At 39.3% G+C, this 26,175-nt stretch overlaps 1 protein-coding gene across 1 annotated transcript; it reads left to right on the top strand.

Moving 5' to 3' along the window:
- The first annotated feature begins 3,500 nt into the window (after positions 1–3,500).
- LOC147633525 (granule-bound starch synthase 1, chloroplastic/amyloplastic-like) lies at positions 3,501–9,217 on the top strand. The gene is made up of 13 exons (XM_086806616.1): positions 3,501–4,008; positions 4,323–4,403; positions 4,566–4,664; positions 5,024–5,113; positions 5,251–5,314; positions 5,398–5,498; positions 6,564–6,673; positions 6,754–6,997; positions 7,564–7,740; positions 7,854–8,045; positions 8,295–8,384; positions 8,508–8,636; positions 8,756–9,217. The coding sequence occupies exons 1-13, from the start codon at positions 3,661–3,663 to the stop codon at positions 8,870–8,872; spliced, it is 1,842 nt and encodes a 613-aa protein (XP_086662742.1). The 5' UTR covers positions 3,501–3,660; the 3' UTR covers positions 8,873–9,217.
- Positions 9,218–26,175: the final 16,958 nt, after the last annotated feature.

Below are 26,175 nucleotides of genomic sequence, written 5' to 3'. Positions count from 1 at the left end.
CTTCTTGTGTAAAGATCTTTAAACACGAGGGCCTTCCTAAGTAGGCTCAATTGGTGTTTCTAGTAAAATGGAGCTTCACTTGAGCTCCTTTTGTGTTAGCCTTGACTACATCATAGGCAAAGCTTGGATCTCCCCCTATATCCAAATAAATAATAGACTTATAGTGCTAGAAATAAAAAATAATAGGCTTGTAGTTCTAGAAATCTACATTAAGGCAATAACAACATCAATAAATAATTTATTGTTAGTAATCTTTTTTTTGGATCAATAGTTATATATATTAATCAAAAACCCTTTACAGCAAAATATCCAGAAAGCTTTACATCTGTTTATAAATCTGGTTATACAGCTAGATCCTATTCAGTAGATCATTAATCAATGCCCATCTCTCATCCTCAAAAACAAAGGAGGATTCCTCCCATGAGATTTGATGCCCCACGTGAATACATGCTTCCATGAAACTTTCAGATGTGCATCCTTTAGGTGATTGCTACTCCAATACCTCACCCTTCTTGGACCAAACTTTAACCACTGGCCTAGTACCTATCGGGTTCTCATTAAATGCCACAAAGGTGTAGTCAATTTGCTTAACTTTCTTATACCATCTCTTGGTTCTTGGCCCATACTTCACTGGTCTCTTCCTTGCCTCAAACTCTGTACAAACTTGAGTGCACCAACAAAACACAGTTAGGCTCAGCCTAGTATGCCTGAGGGTTCCCCTTTTGATAAGTCAGATCAAGAAATGGTTGCCTGCAAAGACTGAATCCTTTGCACCATCAGATACTTGCTCAATTTATTTACCACATGAATAGACCAACACACATATACACATTTATACATCAGTCCTATTGTATCTAGTCCAGTATCAATAGCTTTTTGAAAGACAATACAATTTCTAGTGTTCCAGATTTCCCAGAGACAACAAAATCTGATTATGTTAAACATAGAGTGAGCACATTCCTCATCAGTAGTCCATTTTCCAAGCAGCCATTCCTCCCATAATCCATGAATGCCAGTGCAACTGTAAACCCATCTGCATATTTTGGACCACGTACCTCTAATAGCATGACAATCCCAAAATGCATGTTTCCCATCCTCAATAGCAATTTTACATCTAGGGCAACATCCATTAGTGAAGTTCTCTGCAGTAGTTTGACTCCCAAAAAAAGGGCTCCCATACAGACTCTCCAACAAAAAGGTTTGGGCTTTGATAGGAATATCTAGATCCCAAATGCTCTTCCATCTTTTCCTCTATCTGCAAGGGCCCCAGCTCTTGTTTTCCAAATCTTGTTACAATATACTACATTATCCTTAGACTTCCTTAGCTCCTTATATATACAATTAGTTACAATATACTACATTATCCTTAGACTTCCTTAGCTCCTTATATATACAATTAGTTTTTCCCCTATCTAGCTTAGTCTCATTAAACCAGACCCAATCATGTATCATCCTGGGCAGTAGATACTCAGCCTTTCTATACCTCTTCCAGCACAGTTCTGATTAACTGTCCTTCTCTTTGATTTAAATTTAATTCCTCATCCATCTATTCAAGTTCCTTCCATCCCACCAAGATCCTATCCTAGCAATCAACCAATTTCTTGAGACCTTTGTTATTCAAGTTCCTAGCAGTTTTCAGGTCCTAGAGAGCAAAGGGAGCATTGAACTTATGAGTCCACCATATCCCAAGGCTTAGCAAGGAATTTCCTAAAGCCCTAGTACACCCTTCCCATGTTGTTAAAGTCAGAATCTCCTTCTATTTATTACTCAACATCTTAGCCAAAGTTGATCATGTGATTTTTAAAGGAGCATAAGAAAATTACTTATCCTTCCACTCTAGCTCTTGCCATTTACCTCCAGACCAGACATCATGACCTTCAACAAGTTCCCTCAGCATCTTTATCTAGATTTCATTTTGCTATAAGCATTTGGGAAGCAAAAGTGCAGTTATGGCAATTGTGTGAGAAGGGAGGTGGGCAGGGTCAATCTATCCCAAGCCAGCCAAGCTAAGTCCTTCTTACTAGGCTTATAATTCCTCCATAAAAATTTTCTAATGGGCTTCATAATTTTCTACCAATGGCTTTTCCCAAAATCTAGCACTGGACATAAAAACATAATATAGACATTTTATACTGTATTACAAATGGCTACTCTATCATGGAATGGAACTCTAATGCCCTCCCACTTTTTAAGCTTCACTTGTCCAAAGCCTAATTAGTAAGCTATTTATTAGTTGCATCCACTCCAAATGGCACCCCTAGATGTCTGATTATTTGTCCTCTTTTGATGACTTCACAATCCGATCTGTCTAAGTCAAAGTCATTATCTTCAAATAGACTTATGATTTTTAACTTATGTATGTTGCATTTAGATCATGAAGCATCAGCAAAATCCTGAATGACCCATAGAGCTCTCCTTACATTTTCATTATCTCCTTGTAAGAATAGAATAGAGTCATCAACAAAACATTGAATCTATAATCAAGAGGCAACATGTAAACTTATTTTGAAATCAATATGTTAAGGATGGCACCTAAAATACTATATTGATGCAATGCAATTCAAATCATGTAGCACATAGACAAACCTTAATTTTTACATAATACTATTGTGGATTGAATGGGCAATTGTGAATTTTTCTCCTTAAAGAAAAACATTAAAATCGACATTCAAAATTTTCAAAACAAACTTCTCAGAAACATTTAAGAGAGTTATGAGTAGGCCACTCTATAAGAAGAGTGATAAAACCAAGTTAATTTTCAAGATCCTTATATCTATCATATTTGTTATATTATGAAACCCCAAAAAACTAGACGTCTCTAGAAATTACACGTTTGGCTCAACTGGAAATCATAAAACCTTAAAATTTATGGGCTAAACATCTCTTGAAATTGCACATATTTGGCTCTTAACATGAACACATGCTTGGCTCAACTTGAACACACTAGAAATCATAAAAACCTTAAAATTTATGGACTTATTTCATTGTTTCATTAAAGAAGGGAGAATTTTATGGTTTCGAAGCTTAAAATTACTTGTTGGAATTTAAAAATAAAGGTGTTTGGCCACACCGCCCTCCCTACCTCTTCACAACATTCAAAAACAATTTCAAAATTCGTTGAGAGAGAGAGAGAGAGAGAGAGAGAGAGAGAGAGAGAGAGAGGTATTAACGTTGGTAGAATGCAACACGAGGGCATATACGACCAACAGTTGGACTTGAACGAGAGAGAGAGACCTCCCCAAAAAAAGATTAAAACCATGGTGATCTCTAAAGTTTTATGCGGACCATCAAAAAAGTGTGCAAAATGGAGGGTGTGAGACATTATTATTTATTGTGCCATATTGTGGACGGCCTGTAGGCTTTGGGGACCCATCGGGACGAGTACGATCGGCGGTGCCACGAGATGCCCGAATATGCGACGGGAAGGGGCGATGGCTGATATGCCATCTTGGGAAGGGGCGATGGCTGATATGGCATCTTGGGAAGCTCGATCAACAGCTGCCATAAAACGCAACGAGGATCATTCACACCTTAGCACACACACGACAACTGTTTCCCGCAAGCCAGCACAGTGTCCTCGCCATAGCCACATTTTCTTCGTACCTTGTGATCAAACGAAGGTTCTGACACCGTCTCCCCCTTGGTCGTCTGCAGTTGCTGATGACTATGGCCATGGCGGCTGCTTCTCACCGCTCTTCTCTCTCGTCGACCACAGTGACCTCTTCTGCTTCGTCGTCTTCTACAGCGGCCAAGCTGTCAACTCCGAAGCGGTTGCCTGCTTCATTGCAGTTCGATGGCCTCCGCCTTTCTTCGGCGTCGCCAGAGGCGAGCTTGCAGCAGTGTGTGCGGTGGGCGGTGGCATCCAGCAGAAGCGGCAGAGGGAGCACGCGCGCAACCGTTGTGTGCAGCACGGGCTCCAGCTTCGTGTTTGTGTCGGCCGAAGTAGCGCCCTGGAGCAAGACTGGAGGTCTGGGAGATGTTGTCGGCGGCCTACCCCCTGCCCTTGCAGTAAGTCCCCCCGCATACATTTGCGCCCCCCGCACCCCCCTCTTCCCTCATTTTTCTGCCCTTTCGTCTATGGCTGCTGATTTGTTACATCTCAAGCCTTGCCTTAAGCAATCTGGTCATAACCGAGTGTGCCGAACTTGTAGCGAACGTAGTAACCAGATTGCAAGGACTAGTTACTATCATTGTCCCCGTTTCTTTCGGTGTCTTGGCAAACAAGCTTCACAAAGAGAATGTTTTGTTACTGTTCACCTACTCTAAGTTCAACAGTGTTCTGCTCTTCTCCTCATAGTGTTGTGGTTTTTCCAACTGTGCAGGCTCGGGGACATCGGGTCATGACGGTTGCTCCGCGGTACGACCAGTACAAAGATGCCTGGGACACAGAAGTCACGGTTGATGTATGTATTTCCACATTGCTGTAGTTGTGATGTGTTACATTCAATGTGAGTCTTTTTCCTTGGAGAAGACATCTTCTAGTTAATGTGTCTGCAAAGCATGCTCTGCGGAGAAAAAGGTACTTTGCAGATCTGGATCTCATAATCTCAATTCTTGTTCTGCAGCTGAAAGTTGGGGACAAGATTGAACGAGTGCGCTTCTTTCACACGTACAAAAGAGGTGTAGACCGAGTCTTTGTTGATCATCCCCTCTTCCTTGCCAAGGTATGCATGTGAGGAGGAATAATTATGCTCAATGATTCCAAGTTGGTTACGGATGAATCATCTTCACTACAGGAGCTGTTAGAAAGTGTATTCTAGCTAGTGACTTAGACCAGTAATTCATGTGAATAGGAAAGGAGCATTAGTCTGATTGAAGAACTGTTAGATGGTATCTTAGCCCCCATTTGGCTAGGTAGTCGTGCTGGCTAGGTGGGCCAGGCTTTGAAAACTTCTAGATCGTGATTACTTTTATGATTCAGATTTTGATACTTTGGCTTGTGATGGATTCTGAGATGTCTGAAACTGTCTCTGCATTGTAGTTTTCATTTTCTTGAGGGTAATTATGCTCTTTGCACCGGCAGGTGTGGGGCAAAACAGGTAGCAAGATCTATGGCCCCGAAACGGGACGTGATTTTTTGGATAACCAACTGCGATTCAGCCTTTTTGCTCAGGTAGTAAAGAGTTTTTTTTCTTTTTTCCAGTGGAGTCACAGTGATATGAAAGACCAGCCCGTTTGTCTGTATTTAAAGGTATTCTTGAGTTGTTATGGTAATAAGTTTGTCCACCAAGGAGTGGTTTTTCTTTGCAGGCAGCTATTGAAGCTCCTCGTGTATTAAACTTGTCAAGCAGTGAGTTCTACAGTGGCACATATGGTGAGCCTTTTAATTTGAATCTTGTAAATATCTAATGCTCCTTACTTCAGAAGTTGATTTCATGGCTGACTCTGTAATGGCAGGGGAAGACGTGGTCTTTGTGGCAAATGATTGGCATACAGCACTGCTGCCATGCTATCTAAAGTCCAACTATAAGTCGAAAGGACTTTTTAAGAATGCCAAGGTACTTCTGGACATGCGCATTTTAAAAAGGAAAATGTATGCTTTGTGTTTCTTGGGTGCCGTATCACACCTGTTCAAAAGTGTTTCCCCAGTTCTCATCAAAGTAGCCAACAGTGAAGTGTATGCTTATATCTTCCGATCATGATGGCTTGAAGCTTGTGAGGAGACTCTTGTGTTCTCCTCACTGCCAGTTATAAAAGGGCATTATTGATTCCCACTATTGCTCTCACACAGTACACGCTAGTCCTCAAGGTAGGATCGAAACGTACGTACGGATCCAATCCGTACCGTACATCCATACCGTACGGGGATCCGTATGCACGGATCGATCCGTACGTTTTTTTTGGGTGCGGCGTGCCTGCGTCTTGCGTCTGGACTCTGGAGGCCGTACGACCTCAACCTTCCGGTAAGGGCTAGCCGCCATGCTCTCTCCTCTCTACAGTCGCACTCTCTCTCTTCGCTACTGTCGCCGCCGCCTTCTCCCTGGGCCGCCCCCTGCTGACCGCCGCCTCAGTTCGCCTCTGCCCTCACCGCCCCTGTTCGCTTTGCGCCTCTGTGCGTAGCCCCCTCTCTGTTCGCCCCACTGGCGCCCAGTACGGCTGGCAATATAACTCACCCACCCTTGCTCAGGCCCCCAAGGCAACAACATAACTCTCTCTCTCTCTCTCTCTCTCTCTCTCTCTCTCTCTCTCTCTCAGAGCCTTAGCCCACCATCTGTGGACGACTCACTTGTGACAATGTGACTTGTCTTAAGTAATAAGTATTAAGTATTAAGTATGATTAACTTATTAAGTATGATTGACGACTTGTGATTCTAATTTCTCACTTTTGAATTAGTAGGTTTGTGACCTTGTTGTGTCTCTATTTCGAAAGTTTTATATGTCAATGTGGACATGGACTGAAATTTGGCTGAAATTTCCGAGATTTTATGTATTTTTACCAATGATACGTATTTTTACGTACCTTAAATTTTTTTTCCGTACCAAACAACGTACAGTACGTACGGATCTGTACAGTACATAACGTTAGAATGGGCATGCGTTACATGCCTGATTAATGGCTGCAGGTTGCTTTCTGCATACACAATATTGCATATCAAGGCAGGTTTGCTTTTCAAGACTACCCCATTTTGAACCTTCCAGATCAGTTCAAAGGCTCGTTCGACTTCATTGATGGGTATCTCTTCCTCTGTATTTCACTAGAAATGATATTTTGGACAGTGGTTTCAACAACTAACAATTTGCTCTCACTAACAGCTACAAAGTACCTGTAGAAGGCCGGAAAATCAACTGGTTGAAAGCAGGAATATTAGAGTCTGATTTTGTGCTTACTGTCAGCCCAAACTATGCTTCTGAGCTCCTCTCTGGTGTTGAGAGGGGTGTAGAATTGGACTCATCTGTTCATAAAAGAGGTATCATTGGCATCATCAATGGAATGGATGTCCAAGAGTGGGATCCATCTTCAGACAAGTACTTGGAAGTGAAGTACAATGCTACAACTGTAAGTTACTGTACACATCACAACAATCCTCTCCAAAAGCTGCTGTTCCTAAGATGTTCTTTTTTGGTTGTGATGCCAATAGTTCTGTGGTCTCCTAGATCTTATGGGTTTGTGCAGATGTATTAAAATTGGCTTTCCCAGCAAGCATGAATGTGCGCTTTGCTAGCTCCCTGATGTCTGATGTAGAAATCTAATTTTTCCTCATAGGTCTTCTGGGTCTGGAATGGTGTGGAGTGTTCCTCCACCTTTCTGTTTAACAACAGCATTTCTTGGGTTTCTAATGACATCCCCTACTCCGTTCCCTTTTGCCACTTCCTGCCTCTCTTTTTTCTTGGATTCATCTAAACAAGGATCCCACTATCATGTATAGCCTGCAGGAAAACATATTCTACACAGTTTGGAGTGATATAGCACATGTATGCATGCATGTATATACATGTATTCTTTTTTTGTATTAAAAGGGCAGTGTACTGTATGTCCCATATTTGTTCAGGACTCTCCATACTCGCACTGCACACGCACCAGGAACTGCACTTAACGCATGGGTTCACTATGTTTTGAGACAGGTTCTGGAGGCAAAGCCAGCCCTGAAGGAAGCTCTCCAGGCTGAAGTGGGCTTGCCAGTAAACCCTGATGTTCCAGTGATTGGTTTTATTGGAAGACTGGAAGAACAGAAAGGTTCAGACATCCTTGCTGAATCAGTTGCAGATATTCTCAAAGATGATGTGCAGTTGATTGTCTTGGTGAGTAAAGGGGGTACGTGCAGTCAAGGGAGAGAGCTTTTGATGTCTTCTCATGTTCGGGGTTTTGCTGCATTTTGGGTATTTGACTTTGGAAACATTTATGATTTTTTCAGGGCACAGGCAAGAAGAACCTAGAGAAACAGTTGGAGGAACTAGAAGTAAAATTCCCCGATAAAGCCAGGGGAGTTGTGAAGTTCAATGTGCCTCTAGCACACATGATAACAGCAGGTGCAGATTTTATGTTAGTTCCCAGCAGATTTGAGCCCTGTGGCTTGATTCAGTTGCATGCCATGCGTTATGGCACGGTACTGTCTCTCTCTCTCTCTCTCGCGGATGCTGTGTGTTTTGGAGACGATTGAATTCCATTATAAAAGCTGCATATCATATGATTAGGGACAGCTGTTCTTGCTCATTTTCTATCTGGCTAAGCTCACATCAATCACATGTTGGATGTTTGCCGGTTTTTGGGGATGAATTCTTATTTATAGGCATGGTCTTCTAAACCTCTTGTTTTAAGTTTTCATTCAGATGAAAGTCTTCCTAATTTTCATCAGGTTCCAATTGTTGCTTCTACTGGTGGTCTGGTGGACACTGTGGAGGAGGGAGTAACGGGCTTCCAGATAGGGAAGGCTTTCAATGTGAAGGTGAGCTCTACGGCTTTCCTGTTCTAGATTGATAAATTGGGCGGGCGTAGCTTGGCAAGTTGGAATGCCTGGACATGCTTGTAAGTGACTGAATGTGGACTGTTGTTCACCCTGGAGTTGCAGTGTGAGGAAGTGGATCCTAGTGATGTGGAAGCTCTTAGCACTACCGTGAAAAGAGCCGTGAAGGCATATGGGACCCCTGCCTTTTCTCAAATGATTAAAGCTTGCATGGCACAGGACTTGTCTTGGAAGGTATAATTGTTTGAGTAGTGCATCTGCCAATTGCTATCTCTCATGTTTCTTTTTGAGATCCATTGGCTAAATATGTGTCTGAAGGTTATAGATTTCTCACAGCCTTCTGGATTTGTTAGGGACCTGCAAGACAATGGGAGGATGTATTGCTAGGTCTACAGGTAGAAGGAAGCAAGCCTGGGATTGAGGGTGATGAGATTGCACCTTTGGCAAAAGAAAATGTGGCCACTCCATGAGGTTCAATTATAAACATAAGCTTGGGTGCAAACTGAAGGCTCTCTCCAGAAGCTCTTTCTCTTTTGGGTTTTGGGAAATGAGCAGTTTCTAAGCCAAGCAAGCCATACCTGCAATCAGTGAAGAGATTTTAGCATCCCTCATCAATCAGCCGCAGTGAACCACTTTACTATGGCATGGGCAAAAATGGCTCATTTTGATAGCATTGAGTTGCTTCCAAGGTAGTCAAACAAAGAACCAGTAGGACCTCTGTTTCTAGTTGCCGAGCAAGTCGAGCAAGTGTGTAATTTGTATGTAAAGCTACGTCTGTTCAATGGGATATATACTGTTTGTCAAGTTATTTTCTAGTGTGTTTATGATTAGTTTTTGTATCGTGCTTGGTGGTCCACCTGCAAGTCATAATTCTCTTCCTATGTGAAGAGTAATTCATCATTGCACTTCATCTGATTAGACAAGCAATGGTTGAACGTGTAAAGACCTTCATCTTCCATAAAGTAGAGATGGGTGTGGGAATGAAGGACCTATGAGGCTGTGTTGCCTAGCTCACGACGAGCACAAGAAAACATCTGAAGTCAATGATGGGCGTGCTATCCTCCAAAATGGCAGAAGTATATACGTAAGATGTAAAAGAGATGGATTTAGTTATGAAGGACAAATAGAGATCTGGAAGAAAAGACCATCCCTTTGTTCCGAGGGAAAGGGGGAGAGAGGAAAGACGAAAAGAGAAGATTTAAAACATTTGTTCCTAAAATGGTGACTAGGCTTGACACGAGGTAAAATCACTCTTAAAATGTCTATTATAAACCCCTGCAAAAGCACGAACAAAAAGACAAGCTAATAACATCAAGGGATGAGGGTAAGCCTAGCCTACACACTAATTTTGCCCACACACAAAGGCATTAATGTTTAGAACGTGCAGCCATTGCTATTGCATTATTAATTCCCCCGAGGGTGGTGGATGATTATGTAACAACTCATCTTTTCCTCTGATTCGTATAACGTAATACCGGATGATTATGTAGTAACTCATCTTTTCCTTTGATCCATTTAACGTAATACCTTGCCAATACAAACTCATCTCTTACTCCAATCCATTTAATGGGTTGATCATGTTGCACAAGGCATCATATCAGAGCCAATCTTGTATCTTTTCACATGAACAAAACAAAATAGGTGACACTAGTAATTTTCAAATTAAAGATTAATAAACCTCAAGTCAAAGATCAAATAATACATCGTCATCAAAACTTCAATTTTCAGAAATGTATATTAAACACTCGACAGAGTGATATAATGTGATTCACAAAGATGGCCGAAACTTATATGCATAATGATCGTTTACAAAGGAATCAATCCCAACGCACGGTAAACCCTATGCAATGTATCAACACACAAGACTACACTTGTATACTCAAAGGTAAGGTGCATTGAAATTCTTGAACTTCTTTACATTATGATAGTCACTTGTTTCACGGGCCAGAAAAACATGGATGTTCTTGTAAAATCATTTTGGTTAGTAGTCAATCTAGTGATCTTTATAGGAAACCAAATCATAGCCTAATCATTGTTGTAGGTTTCTCATCCAAGATCACTAAATAGAGGGGTTGTAGTTGATTGTATTTTTCGTCACTTCAGCATTGCATTCTACATGTGGGACAATATCATTACTTCTTATGTTTGTATTTTCAGTTGCTTTCATTGGGGCATACCAGTTACTCCGCTTATCAAAGACAATATCTTTATAGGAAACCAAATCATAGCCTAATCATTGTTGTAGGTTTCTCATCCAAGATCACTAAACAAAGGGGTTGTAGTTGATTGTATTTTTCGTCACTTCAGCATTGCATTCTACATGTGGGACAATATCATTACTTCTTATGTTTGTATTTTCAGTTACTTTCATTGGGGCATACCAGTTACTCTGCTTATCAAAGACAATATCTTTGTATACTCACATCTCACAAGTGGTAGAGTTATAACATCTATAACTTCTTTGCTCTAAAGTGTAACCAATGATGATGCATTTCTTTGCATTTGGATCTAACTTCGCTCACACTTCATCAAGAACATGCACACACGTAATACATCCAAACACTTTTCAGTAGACACACAATTGGTTTTATGCTTATAAATTTTTGTTTAGGCGTCGGCCATGACACTTACAATAGTGGGGGTGGTGTTTATGAAAATAGTAGTTTCTCCTATTGCTTCATCCCAAAAATAATCTATTGTATTTTTTTCAAATATTAAGCCACATCACTTTTGCAAGGTACTAATTTTTTCTTTTTTTGCATCACCATTCTGTTTTGCAGCGTGTATGTGCACGTAAACTGTTTTTTGATTTTACTTTTTTAAAAATTACTAAACTCATTGAAAAAATACTCTCACCATCTACTCTTAAGGCATTTTATTTGCATGCCTTTTTCTTTTTCAATCAAGGCTTTAAATCTCTAAAAGTGAGTAAACACCTCACTTTTTTCTTTTATGAAATAAACCTACACTTTCTTAGTGTGATTATCAATGGATGTAACATAATAGCTACAATCTATAATTGTTGCAGTGTTGGTTAGTTCCCATATATCCGAATGCATAACATCTAATGGCCTTGTATAGATGTGGTTATCATATGGGAAAGCATGTTTGGTCCGTTTACCAAACTCGCATGTTTCACATTGTGCATACCATTCACCTTAAACTTTGGTAAACTTATAACAATATTTTGGACCTGCATAGACTTCAACCCCTGTATATTCACCTGACCAATGCGCTTCTACAATATGTCTATCTACAATGACACATGTCCCATCATGTGCAAACATGGTTGCCTTTACCTCAGACATGTTAATATCTAAAGTAAACATCTTGTCATTTCTGTTATCTTTTGTAACCAAGTGATGATCTTCCATAAAACATCCTTTGAGGATTAAATCTCCATCCCTATGTTTACTTAATGATATATAGTTGCCTTGTTGTAGCTTTTCACTTTTGATATCATTCTGTAGCACTCTATGCTATTCACATTATAATTTCTTAGCCAACCACCTTGACATCTTTGCCTTTAGAGTGGCCTTTTCCATCTATTTGTACATTAGATTCCTATTGCTACTGTCCATGATTTTTGTTTTCAAAACGGCTTACATCTCGGCCTTTAGATAATAATCTTCCTCTATCTCTACATATATATGAGTAGAAGGCCTGCTCGTGTAAATTTTCATAGCATGAATCTCTCCTAATATTCATCTCCTCATGGATGAGTAGCGTAATAAACTTTTAAAAACTAAGAAAGTTCTCTCGAACACTCTAATGGAGGACTAAAGCTGGCTTTATTTCTTGCCAAGGCCATTCAAGGTCACACTAAATAATATCATCTCATCTAACTGCTCGAAGCTCATGGTAGGTCCTCTATAAAAATAAACATGAGAAGAATACTCAAAGCTCAAAGTAGATGAAAGCTTATGCACGTGACACAAGAATGGATTAAATCTCCCCAACCATGAGAGTGGCTCACGTTCTCTTCATGGTGTATTTAAATATATTTTCTTGTACAAAAAGCAAGAGCCAAAAATACATGTTGGCAAAAATATGGATCTCCACTTTGGGCTTGTATAAGCCTAAATACAAAAGTGTGAACATGCTAAGGTAGTCATGGACCGTCTGAGTGTCCAATTCACAAACTTTTTTTTTAAAGGAAGGTACGACGACAGAAGTATAGCAGATCTCTCTGGCCCTGGCTGTGATACTAATGCTGCTGGAAGCTCGTGGTAGGCCCTCCATAATAATAAACATGAGAAGAATACTCAAAGCTCAAAATAGATGAAAGCTTATGCACGCGACACAAGAATGGGTCAAATATCCCCCACCACATGAGAGTGGCTCACGTCCTCTTCATGGTGTATTTAAATATATTTCCTTATACAAAAAGCAAGAGTCAAAAATACATGTTGCCAAAAATATGGATCTCCACTTTGGGCTTGCATAAGCCTAAATACAAAAGTGTGAACACTCTAAGGTTCACTCATGAAATAGAAATAATGTATATCAAAATGTTGCACACTAATGTGCACATAAAATATCACTGCCATTGTCGATCATAAATAATCACCACGCACCATGCATCAATAAATTTCTATCGATGCAAGCCGAGTGAATCCATGCACATCCCGCACACTAACCCTGCCCCCCCACTGATTTGTACTGACATTCACAATATAAACTCAAAATATGTGACAAGTTAGAGGTGATCAGTCTTGCTTGCACATAAAATAAATATCCCATAAATGCCAAATAGTTCTAATAAATCTAACATTCCTCCCTGGTGAAAAGCAACTATCCTTAGTTGCTAAATATGCAATATCTCAAAGTCGGGACCTTTGCATATTTAAACAACTACGTGCAATACCTCAATTCGGTGACCTTTGCATGAAAGAAAATATCAAGTTCAAAATATCCATCACAAAAAATCGGATTCCACAATATCAAAACCTCGTGCAATACCTTAATTCGGTGACCTTTGCACGGAAGATAACTATGTGTGATTCCTCAATTCGGTGACCTTCACACATATCAATATCAAATACCAAAATAAACTGTCAATCGTGTGATACCTTAAATCGGTGGCCTTAACACGACTACATCGATCTCAATACCAAGTGTTAGATTCACTGCAACTGTCTGTAAAAGGAGTCGATCAAGAGATAGAGTGTGTAACAAGGGCATGGTTTGAAATCCACTGAGATTCTTCTCTACAGGATGATTCTTGTACTTAACCAAATACTTGACATAAACATTTCCATTGCGAGTTGTAGTTTGCTCACAATCAAGAATTGCTTCAGGAACTAAAATTTATGTATCATCATAAATGGGTGTAGAAGCTTGTGTACCTTTGAAGGGTCTAAGTAGACTAATGTGAAATAAATTATGAATATTCCAATGGTCAGGAAGGGACAAACGATAAGCATTGTCATTGATCTTAGCAGTAATTCTAAAAGGCCTATAAAATTGTAGAGATAATTTAATGGCTGGATGTTTCTCAACAGACGTTAGTCTGCACTTTTCTATGCGAAGCTAACCTAAATCATTTTCTTCAAAAGTATTTGGTCTTCTATGCTTGTTAGCTTGTCTATTGTGTAAGCTTGTTGAGCCGTAAAAATAGACTCACGAGCTTTGGCCAAAATACGGTTATGAGTCACGGGGCAAAATCATCGGTCACCACTGGAACTTCATGAGAAAGTCTAGTAATTGGAGTTTGAAGTTTCTTACCATAGACAATCTCAAAAGGAGCTTTGTCAGGGATTGTATGAGGTGTGTTATTATATGCAAATTGCAAAAGATGCAAATACTGATCCCAATTTGCAAGAGATGAGATAGTGTAAGACCTTTAAAGATCTAAAATAGTACTGTTTGTGGCCTCAATTTGTCCATTACTTTTTGGATTGATATGCAGAACTAAAATCAATCTTAGTGCCTAAGTTTGAAAACAATGCCATCCAAAAATGTTTACAAAAACGAGAATTACGATCTGAAATAATGATTTTAGGTAAACCATGATTTGTTAAAATAGTTTTGATAAACAATTGTGTATGTGTGAAGCATTCAATGTTTTGCGACATGCAATGAAATAAGCTTGCTTACTAAACCTGTCAACAATTATCCATATCATATCATTTCGAGAAGATGTGGTAGGTAAACCAGTTATAAAGTCCATAGAAATTTCTTCCCATGGTGTTGCCAGAATTGGTAAAGGCATGAGTAGCCCATACTATTTTCCTTGGCGTCTTTTAACTCGTTTACATGTCACACATTCCGATACAAAAGAAGCAACATCATGTTTTAATTGTGGCCAATAAAATATTCTTCTATGGTCCGAAGAGTGGTGAGAATGCCACGACGATCAACATATGGGGGATGATGCATCTCTTCAAGAATAAAAGACCTATAAGGAAGTGTAATGCATAAACACTTTTGAAAGAAAAGGAAACCATCATTATATGCATAATCATGAAGAGACAACCAATTATTAGCTTCTAACTTGTGCCAAATATTAGAAAAATAGAGATCTGTAACATATGAGTCACGCATATCATGCAAAGAATGAATGTCAAGTACTGAAATGTTAGAAATAGAAGGTCGTTGACTAAGTGCATCAGCCACTACATTCTCTTTACCAAGTTGATATTGGATAGGAGGATGAAAACTCTGAATAAAAGATGCCCATTTAATGTGGCGGTTTGAGATAAGAGGTTGATTAAGAAGATATCTAATACTTTGTTGGTTGGTCTTAATCATGAACTTAGAACCCATAAGATAATGTTTCCACATGTGTAAGGCATGGACAACTAATAACTCCTTGTCATATATGTACATATATGAACCCATAAGATAATGTTTCCACATGTGTAAGGCATGGACAACTAATAACTCCTTGTCATATATGTACTATACGAAAGTTCAGAAGGTGTCAATTTTCTAATCTCATAAGCCAGAGGATGTCCATCCTGCATGAGGACATCACCAATTCCTGAGAGCCACTAGCATCAGTGTGACTACGAGGAAGAACGGTCGAGTAAAGTCTGAAAGTTGGAGGATAGGGGCATGAGTCAACAAATATTTTAGTCTATCAAATGACTTTTGTTCGTTTTTACCCCATCAAAAAACTAGACCTTTCTTAAGCAACATTGTGAAAGGAAGTGATATCAATTAGAAATTACGAACAAACTTCCTATAAAAACCAACAAACCAAGAAAGGATCTAACTTCTTTAGCACACGTTGGAGTAGGCCAAGTCTGAATGACTTTTACCTTTTTTGGATCAACTTCGATACCTTCACCTGAAACAATGTGACCTAAGTACACAATTTAATCTTGCAAAAATAGACTTTTGTCTGGATTAGCATAAAGTTGATTCTTTAAGAAGATTAGACACTAATGAAAGATGCTCTTCATGTTCTGCATGATTCTTACTAAAGATAAGCAAATCATGAAAGAAAATGACGCAATTCTGATGGTTAAGAAATATATGATTCATCATGCGTGCAAAAGTAGCAGGTTACGAAAAACAGTTTTATAAATGTCAAAACTAGTCCTTCGAACTTGATGATATCCAGATTTCAAATCAATTTTACTAAAAACAGATGCACCTTTAAGCTTGTCTAGCAAATTATCAACATGAGGGATGTGATATCTATTCTTAACTGTGACCTTATTTAGAGCCCTATAATCAATACACGTTTGGTAGTCTTATTTTTCTTTTCAACAAGAAGAATAGGTGCACCAAAAGGAGAACTACTAGGTCGAATAAGTTTCTTATCTAATAATTCTCTAATTTGGCATTCTATTTCTTTTTATTGAAGAGGGTTTGTACAATAAGGAGCTCTATGAGGTGGTTGGCTACTCGGAATAATCTCTATAGTATGGTCTTCAGGACGTGAAAGGAGGTAAATCATCTGTAAAACAATCCTGAAACCTAGCCCCATGAATGCTTGCTGAGAAGAAGTGAGGTTATTTTCATATGCTTGCACTTCATTAGCTAAAATCATGTATGCACGTGATTGCTTGCGAAGTGCACATTTAGCTTGGGTATGGGATAATAATGGATACATCTCAAGAGAAATGATCACCAACTAATTGCATGAGAGTACCATTATGTGTGAAATCCATAAGTATGCATGGAATAATCAATATGTGGATGGAATTCATGTCTAAATGGCATACCAAGGATGATGTCACTAGAATACAAAGGTGTAATGAGAAAGTTTCATTTTTATTTATAAGGTCCAATTTGCACCTCAAGGTCACAAACTTCACGAGTTCCTATGTATCGTGTGCCTTGAAATGCAGATTTAACCTTATAACACGAAGGATGAGTCCCCAAATGCAACCTACAATTGGCCTTTTTAGAAATAAAATCATGCGTACTACCATCATCATGCAAAATAGTGATATCATTTTCATTAATAGATTCTTTCATATGAAGCAAAGAGTGAGGAGTGATTGAAGTACCTGTCGCCGATTCGCTTTGCGTACCCACTTCTTCATTGTTGAGTTGATCTTCCATTCAATCTGAAGCCATATCACCATCACCATCATAATATGTGTTGTCTTCAATATTGTGAAGTTGTGCCACTTGAGTAGGATGAAAAGTAAACTTGTCGGCTTGATGTCCCACTCGATGGCACTTGAAGCATATAGGCACATTACCGCCTTGACGAGGTTGGGTAGGGCGAAGAGTGAGTGCATTACTATTGTGACTAGAATTGGGTTTGGGGTGTACATTGCTTGGGGTGGTAGCATTAAAATTATTCTTTACATTTGAATTGGAAAGAGTACGTGCATTGCTGCTACCATTACCAAAATTACCATTATTACCATTCCATGGATGCCGTTGTTGTGAAGGAGATTGATAAAATTGAGGGCATCGAAAAGAAGATCTGAAACCTTGATTCCCCATGAAAGAAGATTGTCAATTGGGTGGAGAAGCATACTGACCATTGCGAGGTAATTGATGAGGAAAACCTTTCTTACGTTCGGAATCATGAACAAGAGAGATTGCTTCATCAAGAGAAGTTGGCTTGAACATGTTCACATCCGCTTGAATAGTTGTAGCATACGAAGCATAAGAAGTGATTGCCAAAATATTGAGAAACAGTATCATGAGCTGTCATGCAGAGAAGATTCCATGCTCGACGAGTGTTAAGGTGGAGTTGTGGAGGAATAAAAGCAGATTTGAATTTGTGTTGGAATTGATCCCATGTGAAGGGCTTGGTAGGACCCATGTGCGAAGTGCATTCCACCACAATGAAGCTCGATCACTCAAATGATTAGTAGCACACTTTATTTTATCTTCCTTAGAGAAGTGTTCACCAGCAAAATAATCATCAAATTGAGTCAACCAAGAAAGAACTAAACGACCATCTTTTTTACAGTCAAATTTGGAGAATGTGAATGTACGACAGCTGATCTTGTAGTCCTTGTGAATCCATTGCGAGTCGAAAATGGATTTGAGAATCTTGCTCAAGTGATCATCTTCGGGAGGCATGACATCAAGAGATTCTTCTTGAACGTGCTGGTGTTTGCGTTGTTCTTCACGTTCCATCTCTAGTAGAAGAATGCGCTCCTCCAAAGTAGGAGCGGGAAAGAACTAAACGACCATCTTTTTTACAGTCAAATTTGGAGAATTTAATGCACGACGGCTGATCTTGGAGTAGTCCTTGTGAGTCCATTTGCGAGTCGAAAACAGATTTGAGAATCTTGCTCAAGCGATCATCTTCGGGGAGGCAGGACATCAGAAGATTCTTCTTGAACGTGCTGGCGTTTGCGTCGTTCTCTTCAAGTTCCATCTCGAGTAGAAGAATAGGCTCCTCCAAAGTAGGAGCAGGAAGAGGTGACAAATTCGAAGTCGTTGGAGGTTGAGTGCCATCTTATCTGAATCCATAGCTGTAGATGCTTTGAAGAAATTGGAGATACAAAGGTTTGAAAGATCTTTGAAAAAAAAGAGATCCCTTCAAAAAGATGAAAGATATATATATATATATATATATATATATTCTTCTTCTTCTCTTTCCCTCTTCTCTTCTCTCTCTTCTTCTTCTCTCTTCTTCCTCTTCTCTTCTCTTTCTTCTTCTTCTCTCACGGGCTCGCCCCAGGAGTTGCCACATAGTCACCTAATATCCCATATAGCATCGATAAGGATGTGTTAGATGGGTATAAAGGGGAGAGTGGACTTGGCTTTAGCCTTCTCTCTTAGGAGACACCCACGCTTGATCATAGGGTGAGGTTTGCCAGTTCGTGGCCGTGCACGCGATGCTCGTATGTCGTCAAAATTCCTCCCCATCGGCCGGAGTTATGTGCTCCCTTATGTTGGTTGTTGCTGTGCTACGTGTGCTAGCATGCGGCGCATGTGCTACTGGAGGCCGGTGTCCTTGCTTGCCGGTGCGTTGGTAGACGCCTGTCCACTCGAGCACAGCACTCTGACAAACTGCTGTCGCACTGGGTTTCGTGTTGTCCAACGTTCCTCACCTTCACGCAAAGGACAATAGTCCCAGGCTATCTGAGATCCCAACTCACAAACTTTGTTTTTTGTGACAGGAAGGTACGAGGACAAAAGTACAGTAGATCTCTCTGGCCCTAGCTCTAGCTCTGATACCAATGCTAGAAGCTCATGGTAGGCCCTCCATAAAAATAAACATGAGAAGAATACTCAAAGCTCAAAATAGATGAAGCTTATGCACGCGACACAAGAATGGGTTAAATCTCCCCCACCATGAGAGTAGCTCACTTTCTATTCATGGTGTATTTAAATATATTGACTTATACAAAAAGCAAGAGCCAAAAATACATGCTACCAAAAATATAGATCTCCACTTTGGGCTTGCATAAGCCTAAATACAAAAGTGTGAACAGTCTAAAGTTCACTTATGAAATAGAACTAATAATGTATATCAAAATGTTACACACTAATGTGCACATAAAATATCATTGTTGCCATTGTCGATAATAAATAATCACCACGCGCCATGTATTAATAAATTTCCGTCGATGCAAGCCCTATGGATCCATGCACATCCCGCACACTATAATATAAGCTCAAAATATGTGACAAGTTAGAGGTGATCAATCTTGCTTGCATATAAAATAAATATCAATCAAATAAATTCATAAATGCCAAATAATTCTAATGATTCCAACACTAACTGGTGATCCAATAGATGTAAAGGCATCTGTAAGCGCCTTAACCTTCACTGAGTATGCACAACTTCTTTCTGGTTACATTATGCAGCTCCTTCTTTAGCTACATCTTCCAAGCTTGAGTGTTTGTGCTATTATTCCAAGCCTCCTTAGGCATTTATGCATCCTGTATATACACAATCATAGAGTTTGTCACACTGACAAGCAAGCAATGTAGTGTAGCATTATATGGTAGTGATGTGTATGAACACACTTAGGACTGTCGGGGTATTTTTTCCCTCACTAGGAGGTTTTTTTCCCCCGTGCATATGTACACCCTCTTGTCTACTCATTTTGGGGTGCGTACTTATCTTTTGTATCTGGCACACATAAAATTTGTTCATTCTAACTAGTGAGTTTGTGTGCTCTCAAGCTTCTCTATCTTGTGTGTGTTCATTGTTGCAACCCTAACCCTAATTTCAACAATTGGTATCAGAGCTAGCTTCCTTGTGACACTTGATCTAGTAGTCTACCTCCCTCCTTATTAGGATCCCGTTTTTCTATCTCCGATTGAGATACTCTCTTAGGAGAAGAAGGTATATACTCTAGTGTGTTGTATACTAAGTATATATAACATTTTCGGGATCTACGCACATTTCGGGCGTGTTTTGGGCACTGTAAGGTTTCTGTAGATGTTCTATAGAGACGTCATTTTGGATTGGTTCTGCTCGATTTTGGGTGTTTGGGCTTTGTAGCGGCAAAGATTTGGTGTGCAGCAGCATCTAGAGTGTCTTCAACAACATTGACCATCATACTTTCGCCACCAGTAACACTCTATTCTCTACTTTGTGTTATTTTTCATACACTTTGGTGATTCAGTCAGTTGGCAGCCATCTAGGGTTGCATTCAGTGAATACTGAGTACTTATAGTGTGTCGAAAGATTTTGCCGAAAGATTTTGCATTTGGTAGAAAGTCATGGGGCTGGCATTAGTGATGTATTAATCATGTTGTCTATTGAGGACAAACTTGATGGGACTAACTACCCATTGTGGTCCTAGATGATGAGGCATGTACTCGTTGCTAAAGGCCTTTGGAATGTGGTCAGTGGTAGAGAAACTCGTCTTGTTTCACAACTACCACTGCAACCAGGTGCTGCAGGTACATCTGAAATAGAATTTGATACAGATGTGGCTCCTCCACATGCACCACCAATACACCCCACTGCTGCTCAAATGAGATAGGATGGAAGAAATGCACAGGCATATGCATTGCTTGCTCTTTCTGTGAAGCGAAACATTATTTCTCATATTCGGTCATGTAAGACTTTAAAACAGGCATGGGATGCACTTCCTACATTATACGTGTTGCATATCTGCGTAAACAGTTGGAGTCTGAGCAAACAAAATGAGGGAGACTCAATGGACAACTTCTTGACCAAGATCAAAGATTTTAAGGAGTAGCTTGCTAGTGTGGATGAGATATATCCTAATAGTACATTGGTGCCCACGGTTCTCAATGCATTGCCGGATTCTTATCATAGTTTTGCCTCTACCCTTAGATTCATGATAAATGGAAATCCAAATGCCCTTACATTTGATGAGCTGGTTTTAGTACTCTTGTAACAAGAGCAGTCTAGGCAAAAAAGATCTGTTATGCGAGTTGGTGACCAAGCTTTTGTTGCCAATCAGAAAGGCAAAGGTAAAGCTTCTTCACATGGTGGCTATAAGCCAAAATTAGAATCCTCCGATAGGATGCAGAGAAAGAAGGTGATAAGCCTAAAAAGAAGGACAAGTGTCACTATTGCAGGAAACTAGGGCACTACATACATGAGTGCAAGAAAAGGCTATAGAAGGAGAAAAATAAAGAATCGGGCATGGCTGTGGCTCATGCATTTGCACCAAGTGTAGAGAAGAAGGAATCTGCAAGTTTTGCTCAAGGTGATTGGGCATGGACTGTGCATTGCAGTTATGACTCTTCTGTTCATGATGTATGCATGTCAATGACAAAATCGGATGCTTGGTACTTTGACAGTGGTGCTAGTAAGCACATTACTTCACAAAAAAAATTGTTCTTATCTCTGGAATCAGTCCCAAGTGCAGGAACCGTCACATGTGTGAATGGTTCCTCATATCCTGTCAAAGGAGTTGGTAGAGTTTTGCTCACTGCTGCAAATGAGGGCGCATTTACTCGTACTAAAGTTTTATATGTGCTAGGCATTAAGAAGAACTTGTTGCTGTCAGTTTCAGCCTTAGCCTTGTCAGGCTTGACGGTGAAATTTATGGATGACAGATGTACAATTCATGATCTATCATTGCCTTAGGTACCTTTTTTCATGGCCTATACAAGATGGATGTATTTGAGAAGTTGGAGCATGATGTTTGCTCAGTCTCTACGACTCGTGCTATGAGTGATGTAGAATTATGGCATGCACAATTTGGCCATCTAAATTATGGCAGTTTGTTATGCCTTCAAAGGCATGATATGGTGTCTGAGTTGCCAACCCCTTGTATGTGAGGGGTTTATTCTTGGTAAAATGCATTGGGCATCATTTCCAAAGGATGGATCTATGAGAGATGTTAAGAAATTATAGCTTATACATAGTGATGTATGTGGTCCTATGAGGACACCATCTATTGGGGGATATCTCTACTTCGTCACTTTTGATGATTACTCCAGATATAGCTGGGTGTATCCATTAAAGCAGAAGTAAGAGGTTTTTATGTGCTTTAGGCACTTTGTATCCATGGCTAAGTGCAAAATCTTGTTTGGTTCTGATCAATTGTCAGTGAGTTATAACCAAACCAAGAATGCTCCTCTTAGTGGTTTCAGAGTTCCATACTTTTAAGGTCAAAAGAGAGAGAAAAAAGGCCTCCATTTGGTCCATTGTTGTAAGCCCAAATGGTACCAAATTTGATAGAAAGTGTTAAGATCATCACTGTGGATGCTTAACTTCTACTTTTTTGAGAAAATCAACTAATTTTAGCAAGAAATGCTAAAAAAAGATAGTGATCCAACTATGTCCGTTCCTCCTGTGAGCACTGGTGACTTGTCAGATTTGAATTTCACAAGCCGAGGAGAGAGAAAGAAGCAAGCGTGGAAACCATATAGGTTTATGAGTCCGTCTTGTTCTCTCACACCCCTCAGCTACTATCAAGCCTTTGTTTATCATTGCTACCACCACGGAAGAACTTTTATGCCAACAACCAGCTATAAATAACCAAGCGTGGAAAGCAGATGAGGCGAGGTACCAGAAATGGTTAAAATCCAATCTTTTTAGAATGGGACCAAATTTGGCATGTGTCTAGTGCTAGTGGGTTGGTAGCAATGTGTCAGTGGTGGCTGGTAGCAAGGTGTTAGTCTTGCTTGGAAAGAGTAAAAGCCCTATCTGTTATAGCTAGATGGAAGCACACCTTAAATCAGCCCAAAATCTCTCTTAAGTTGACTTAGTTTTTAGCCAACACATATGAATGCATGTGGACTTTGATGTTCTCTATTTTAGGGACAAACTAGGTCCAAATAGGTCTAGGTTTCATATGTGGACAGTTTATACTATAGTTCATTGCCACCTTAGAATCCATTTTTTGCAACAAAATACTATTTTTAGCTAGGCAAAAAAAATTCAACAAGTGGGATCACCAAAAATAGTAAAATGCCAAATTCATATGTTTGAGACCAAACTTGGTGGACCAAACTTGGTGTGAGGCTAGATTAAGCAAGAGGTAACATAACCTCAAAGTCAAATACTAGAAAAAGTTCCTGGATTGGCCTTTAGAAGCAGGCATAGAAACCTGGTTGGTTTCTGAGTCCCCGGTTTGTATCCCGTCATTGTGTAGGATTTTCAAACTTTGACATGATCGGATGAGGGTATGTGCATAGACTCGCAACCATGCAAAACCCTATCTGATTTTGGTATGTCGGCCAAAAGTTATGACCAGTTTGTATGTCGGCCAAAAGTTATGACCAGTTTGTGAAAATCCTTTTTGACTAAAAATCCTTCTTTAGACCGAAAATTCAGCCGACTTTAGTGCCTTGGAGGGTTTTTGACTTAGTCCGTTCAGGAGAAACAATGTCCATTTCATACAAGATCGGATTTGGTGATTGTTTATATGGTGTTTATCAATATGGTTATCTCAAACCCCTTTTCCGATCATTACCTGCTATTTTTAGCTAGTGGAAAAATCTCATGAGAGGTCACTTATTTTGGCCAAATAATAGTTTTGTTTGTTTGTAACCAAATTTGATGTGCAGCTCTTCTAACTAACAGTTACTCAAAAGGCACAAGGATCGTGAGTTAGAGGCAGGCGTAGAAACCTAGCCTCATGGGTTGATTTTTGAGTCCAGTCCGCACTCGCACCTTAGAATTTTGTTCCAGGCTCTAGCTTGATTACAAAGTAGTTCCAAGGTTATTCTATCATCATGTGCATCGTAATATCTTACGTGGTATCTAGGTTATGTGTTTAAAGCCTCTAAAAGATTGCCTCTAAAAGAGAGGCAATCTTTTAATTTTCAGCCATGAGACTTAAAAAATCCATAGCTTCTAGAAGACTCAACAACACACGCGATGGATACGAATGATCAAGGGATACACTATGTTCTAAATTAAGAACTGATTCATGCATGCAAGTAAAGTGAGTGCTTTTCAAAAGCTTCTCAATATGAAATATATACCCATGAAAGTCAAGTCTCCAAGGATAACTTATCCAACCGTGCAATATTCCAAATTGTGCTTTAGTTAAGACCTATATATGCTTAGACAGGGTTTGACTAACTAACTACTTGTGGTCCACTATACTATATTGTAGATTCCATGAATCTCTCAACACCGAGCCATCCTTCGCTTGAGCTTATGGAATTACAACTTCAAATAAGATAAGTGAGGAAAGGGGCTATATGGTATGTTTCTAAATGACTTTTGTTCAAGGTGGGTGTAGGAAAGATTAGATTGCTTACCACCAATACGTACCACCCACACTCATCGTATCTATCATTGAAAAAGTCAGGACTCGGTACCATGCAACATGCAAGCACATACAAATGCAACTAGGTGGTCTTTGTAATGCCACCTTAGTAAATATGCAAGGTGGAGAGTTAGAATAACAAACCTTGCTTACCTGGCATCTACCACCATGATCATTGGTCACTGTGCCCTTCTTTACTGCACATTCTTAATAATCAAAGAGTTAGTCCCAAAATCCAGCCTTCAATATGTCATTCAAAAAGATTTTTATGTACATAATCAATTACTGGAGCTCTAGTTGTTGATAGGATATGTACTTAATCAAATTCGAGCAAGAGCACCTAATCATTGCAAAAAAATCATATCGTTTTAGCTCTTAACAAAGATTTTTTTTAACTCTCTGTTCATTGTGTTACAGAGTACAGAGAGAATTTTTTTAATTTATCCTTACTTCTACTAATTAAGTTCTAATTTTGAATGCATTATATGAAATGACAGCTTATGCAGGGTAGTTTACAATGCTAAAAATGCTTAATCCTAAATTAGTGGCTAAAAATAAATTTTTAAACTACCCATATTTGGTCAATTTGAAGATATAGGGTTGTAGAGCTCGATCTCATGGTCTCGGATTTTCACAATCCGAATCCGGGAACTAAAGTTATGAGCAAAACAATCCTTCATTGTAAACTAACCACATAGTGATGTTTTTTAAATTAAATCTTAATTAATGCTTAGTTATTCTCTGATTAAACAATGCAAGGTGATACTAATAGACTAATGCTACTCCTAATGCAATGCCTTAAACTATTTTTTTATTTTTTAAGATTTAATTAATAATATTACTCTCTATATTTTTTCACATAGTACTTTGCAGAAAGCCACAAAATACATGTCGACACAAAAATTAATCTATAAATCCCTTAAAAAACCAAAAATCAACTACAAAATCAATCCATTTACTATTTAAACTACATAAAAACAATGGTAGAGTTATAATCCAACTCATATAGTTGGGTTCACACTGTGGACCGACATTGTATGTTTTAGTAAGAGAGTACTTTCCCTTATATTATGTACTCTAAACTTTAAGGTATACTAGATTTATTAGATATGCTAGTAGACCTCGTAAGAGTGTGTGTGTGTGAGAGAGACAGACCACAAGCCATAAACGAGGGAGATGATTTGAATTGGATTCAAATGATGGCCACATTAGACACGTGGGGTAAGCAAGGAACAACATGGGTGACACCTAATGGCAAGGAACTTCCTAAGGTTATACCATTGCGAATGATGAGTGCCATACACCCAAACACTGAGGAAATCAGGAAGTATAGTGAGCTTGAGTCCACATGGGAGAGGAAGACTCTGATTCAACCACCTCTAACTCATAATCTCTAAGAGTATGAAATTTAGACCACAACAAACATTGGAGATTGAAACTGGCACAAATGACACCGAAACTAAAACTCAAATAGAAACTCAAATAGAACCAAAAGAGGAAGCCTCTCAATGAAGACAATAGAGGAAAAGAAAATATTATAAGGCAAATATACACTTGAGATTGATTGAAAGAACAACCATAATCTAATGGCTACAATACGTTGGGGCAATAGACGTTCAATCACTGAAAGTTTATAGACAATTGGGGAGAAGAATTACAAAAATTCATGTATTTAGACCACCCCT

Source organism: Cibotium barometz, chromosome 12 (genome assembly GCF_041138505.1).
Source record: "Cibotium barometz isolate CiBa-2024 chromosome 12, ASM4113850v1, whole genome shotgun sequence".
Lineage (NCBI taxonomy): Eukaryota > Viridiplantae > Streptophyta > Polypodiopsida > Cyatheales > Cibotiaceae > Cibotium > Cibotium barometz.
This window is presented reverse-complemented; position numbering and strand designations above follow the sequence as displayed.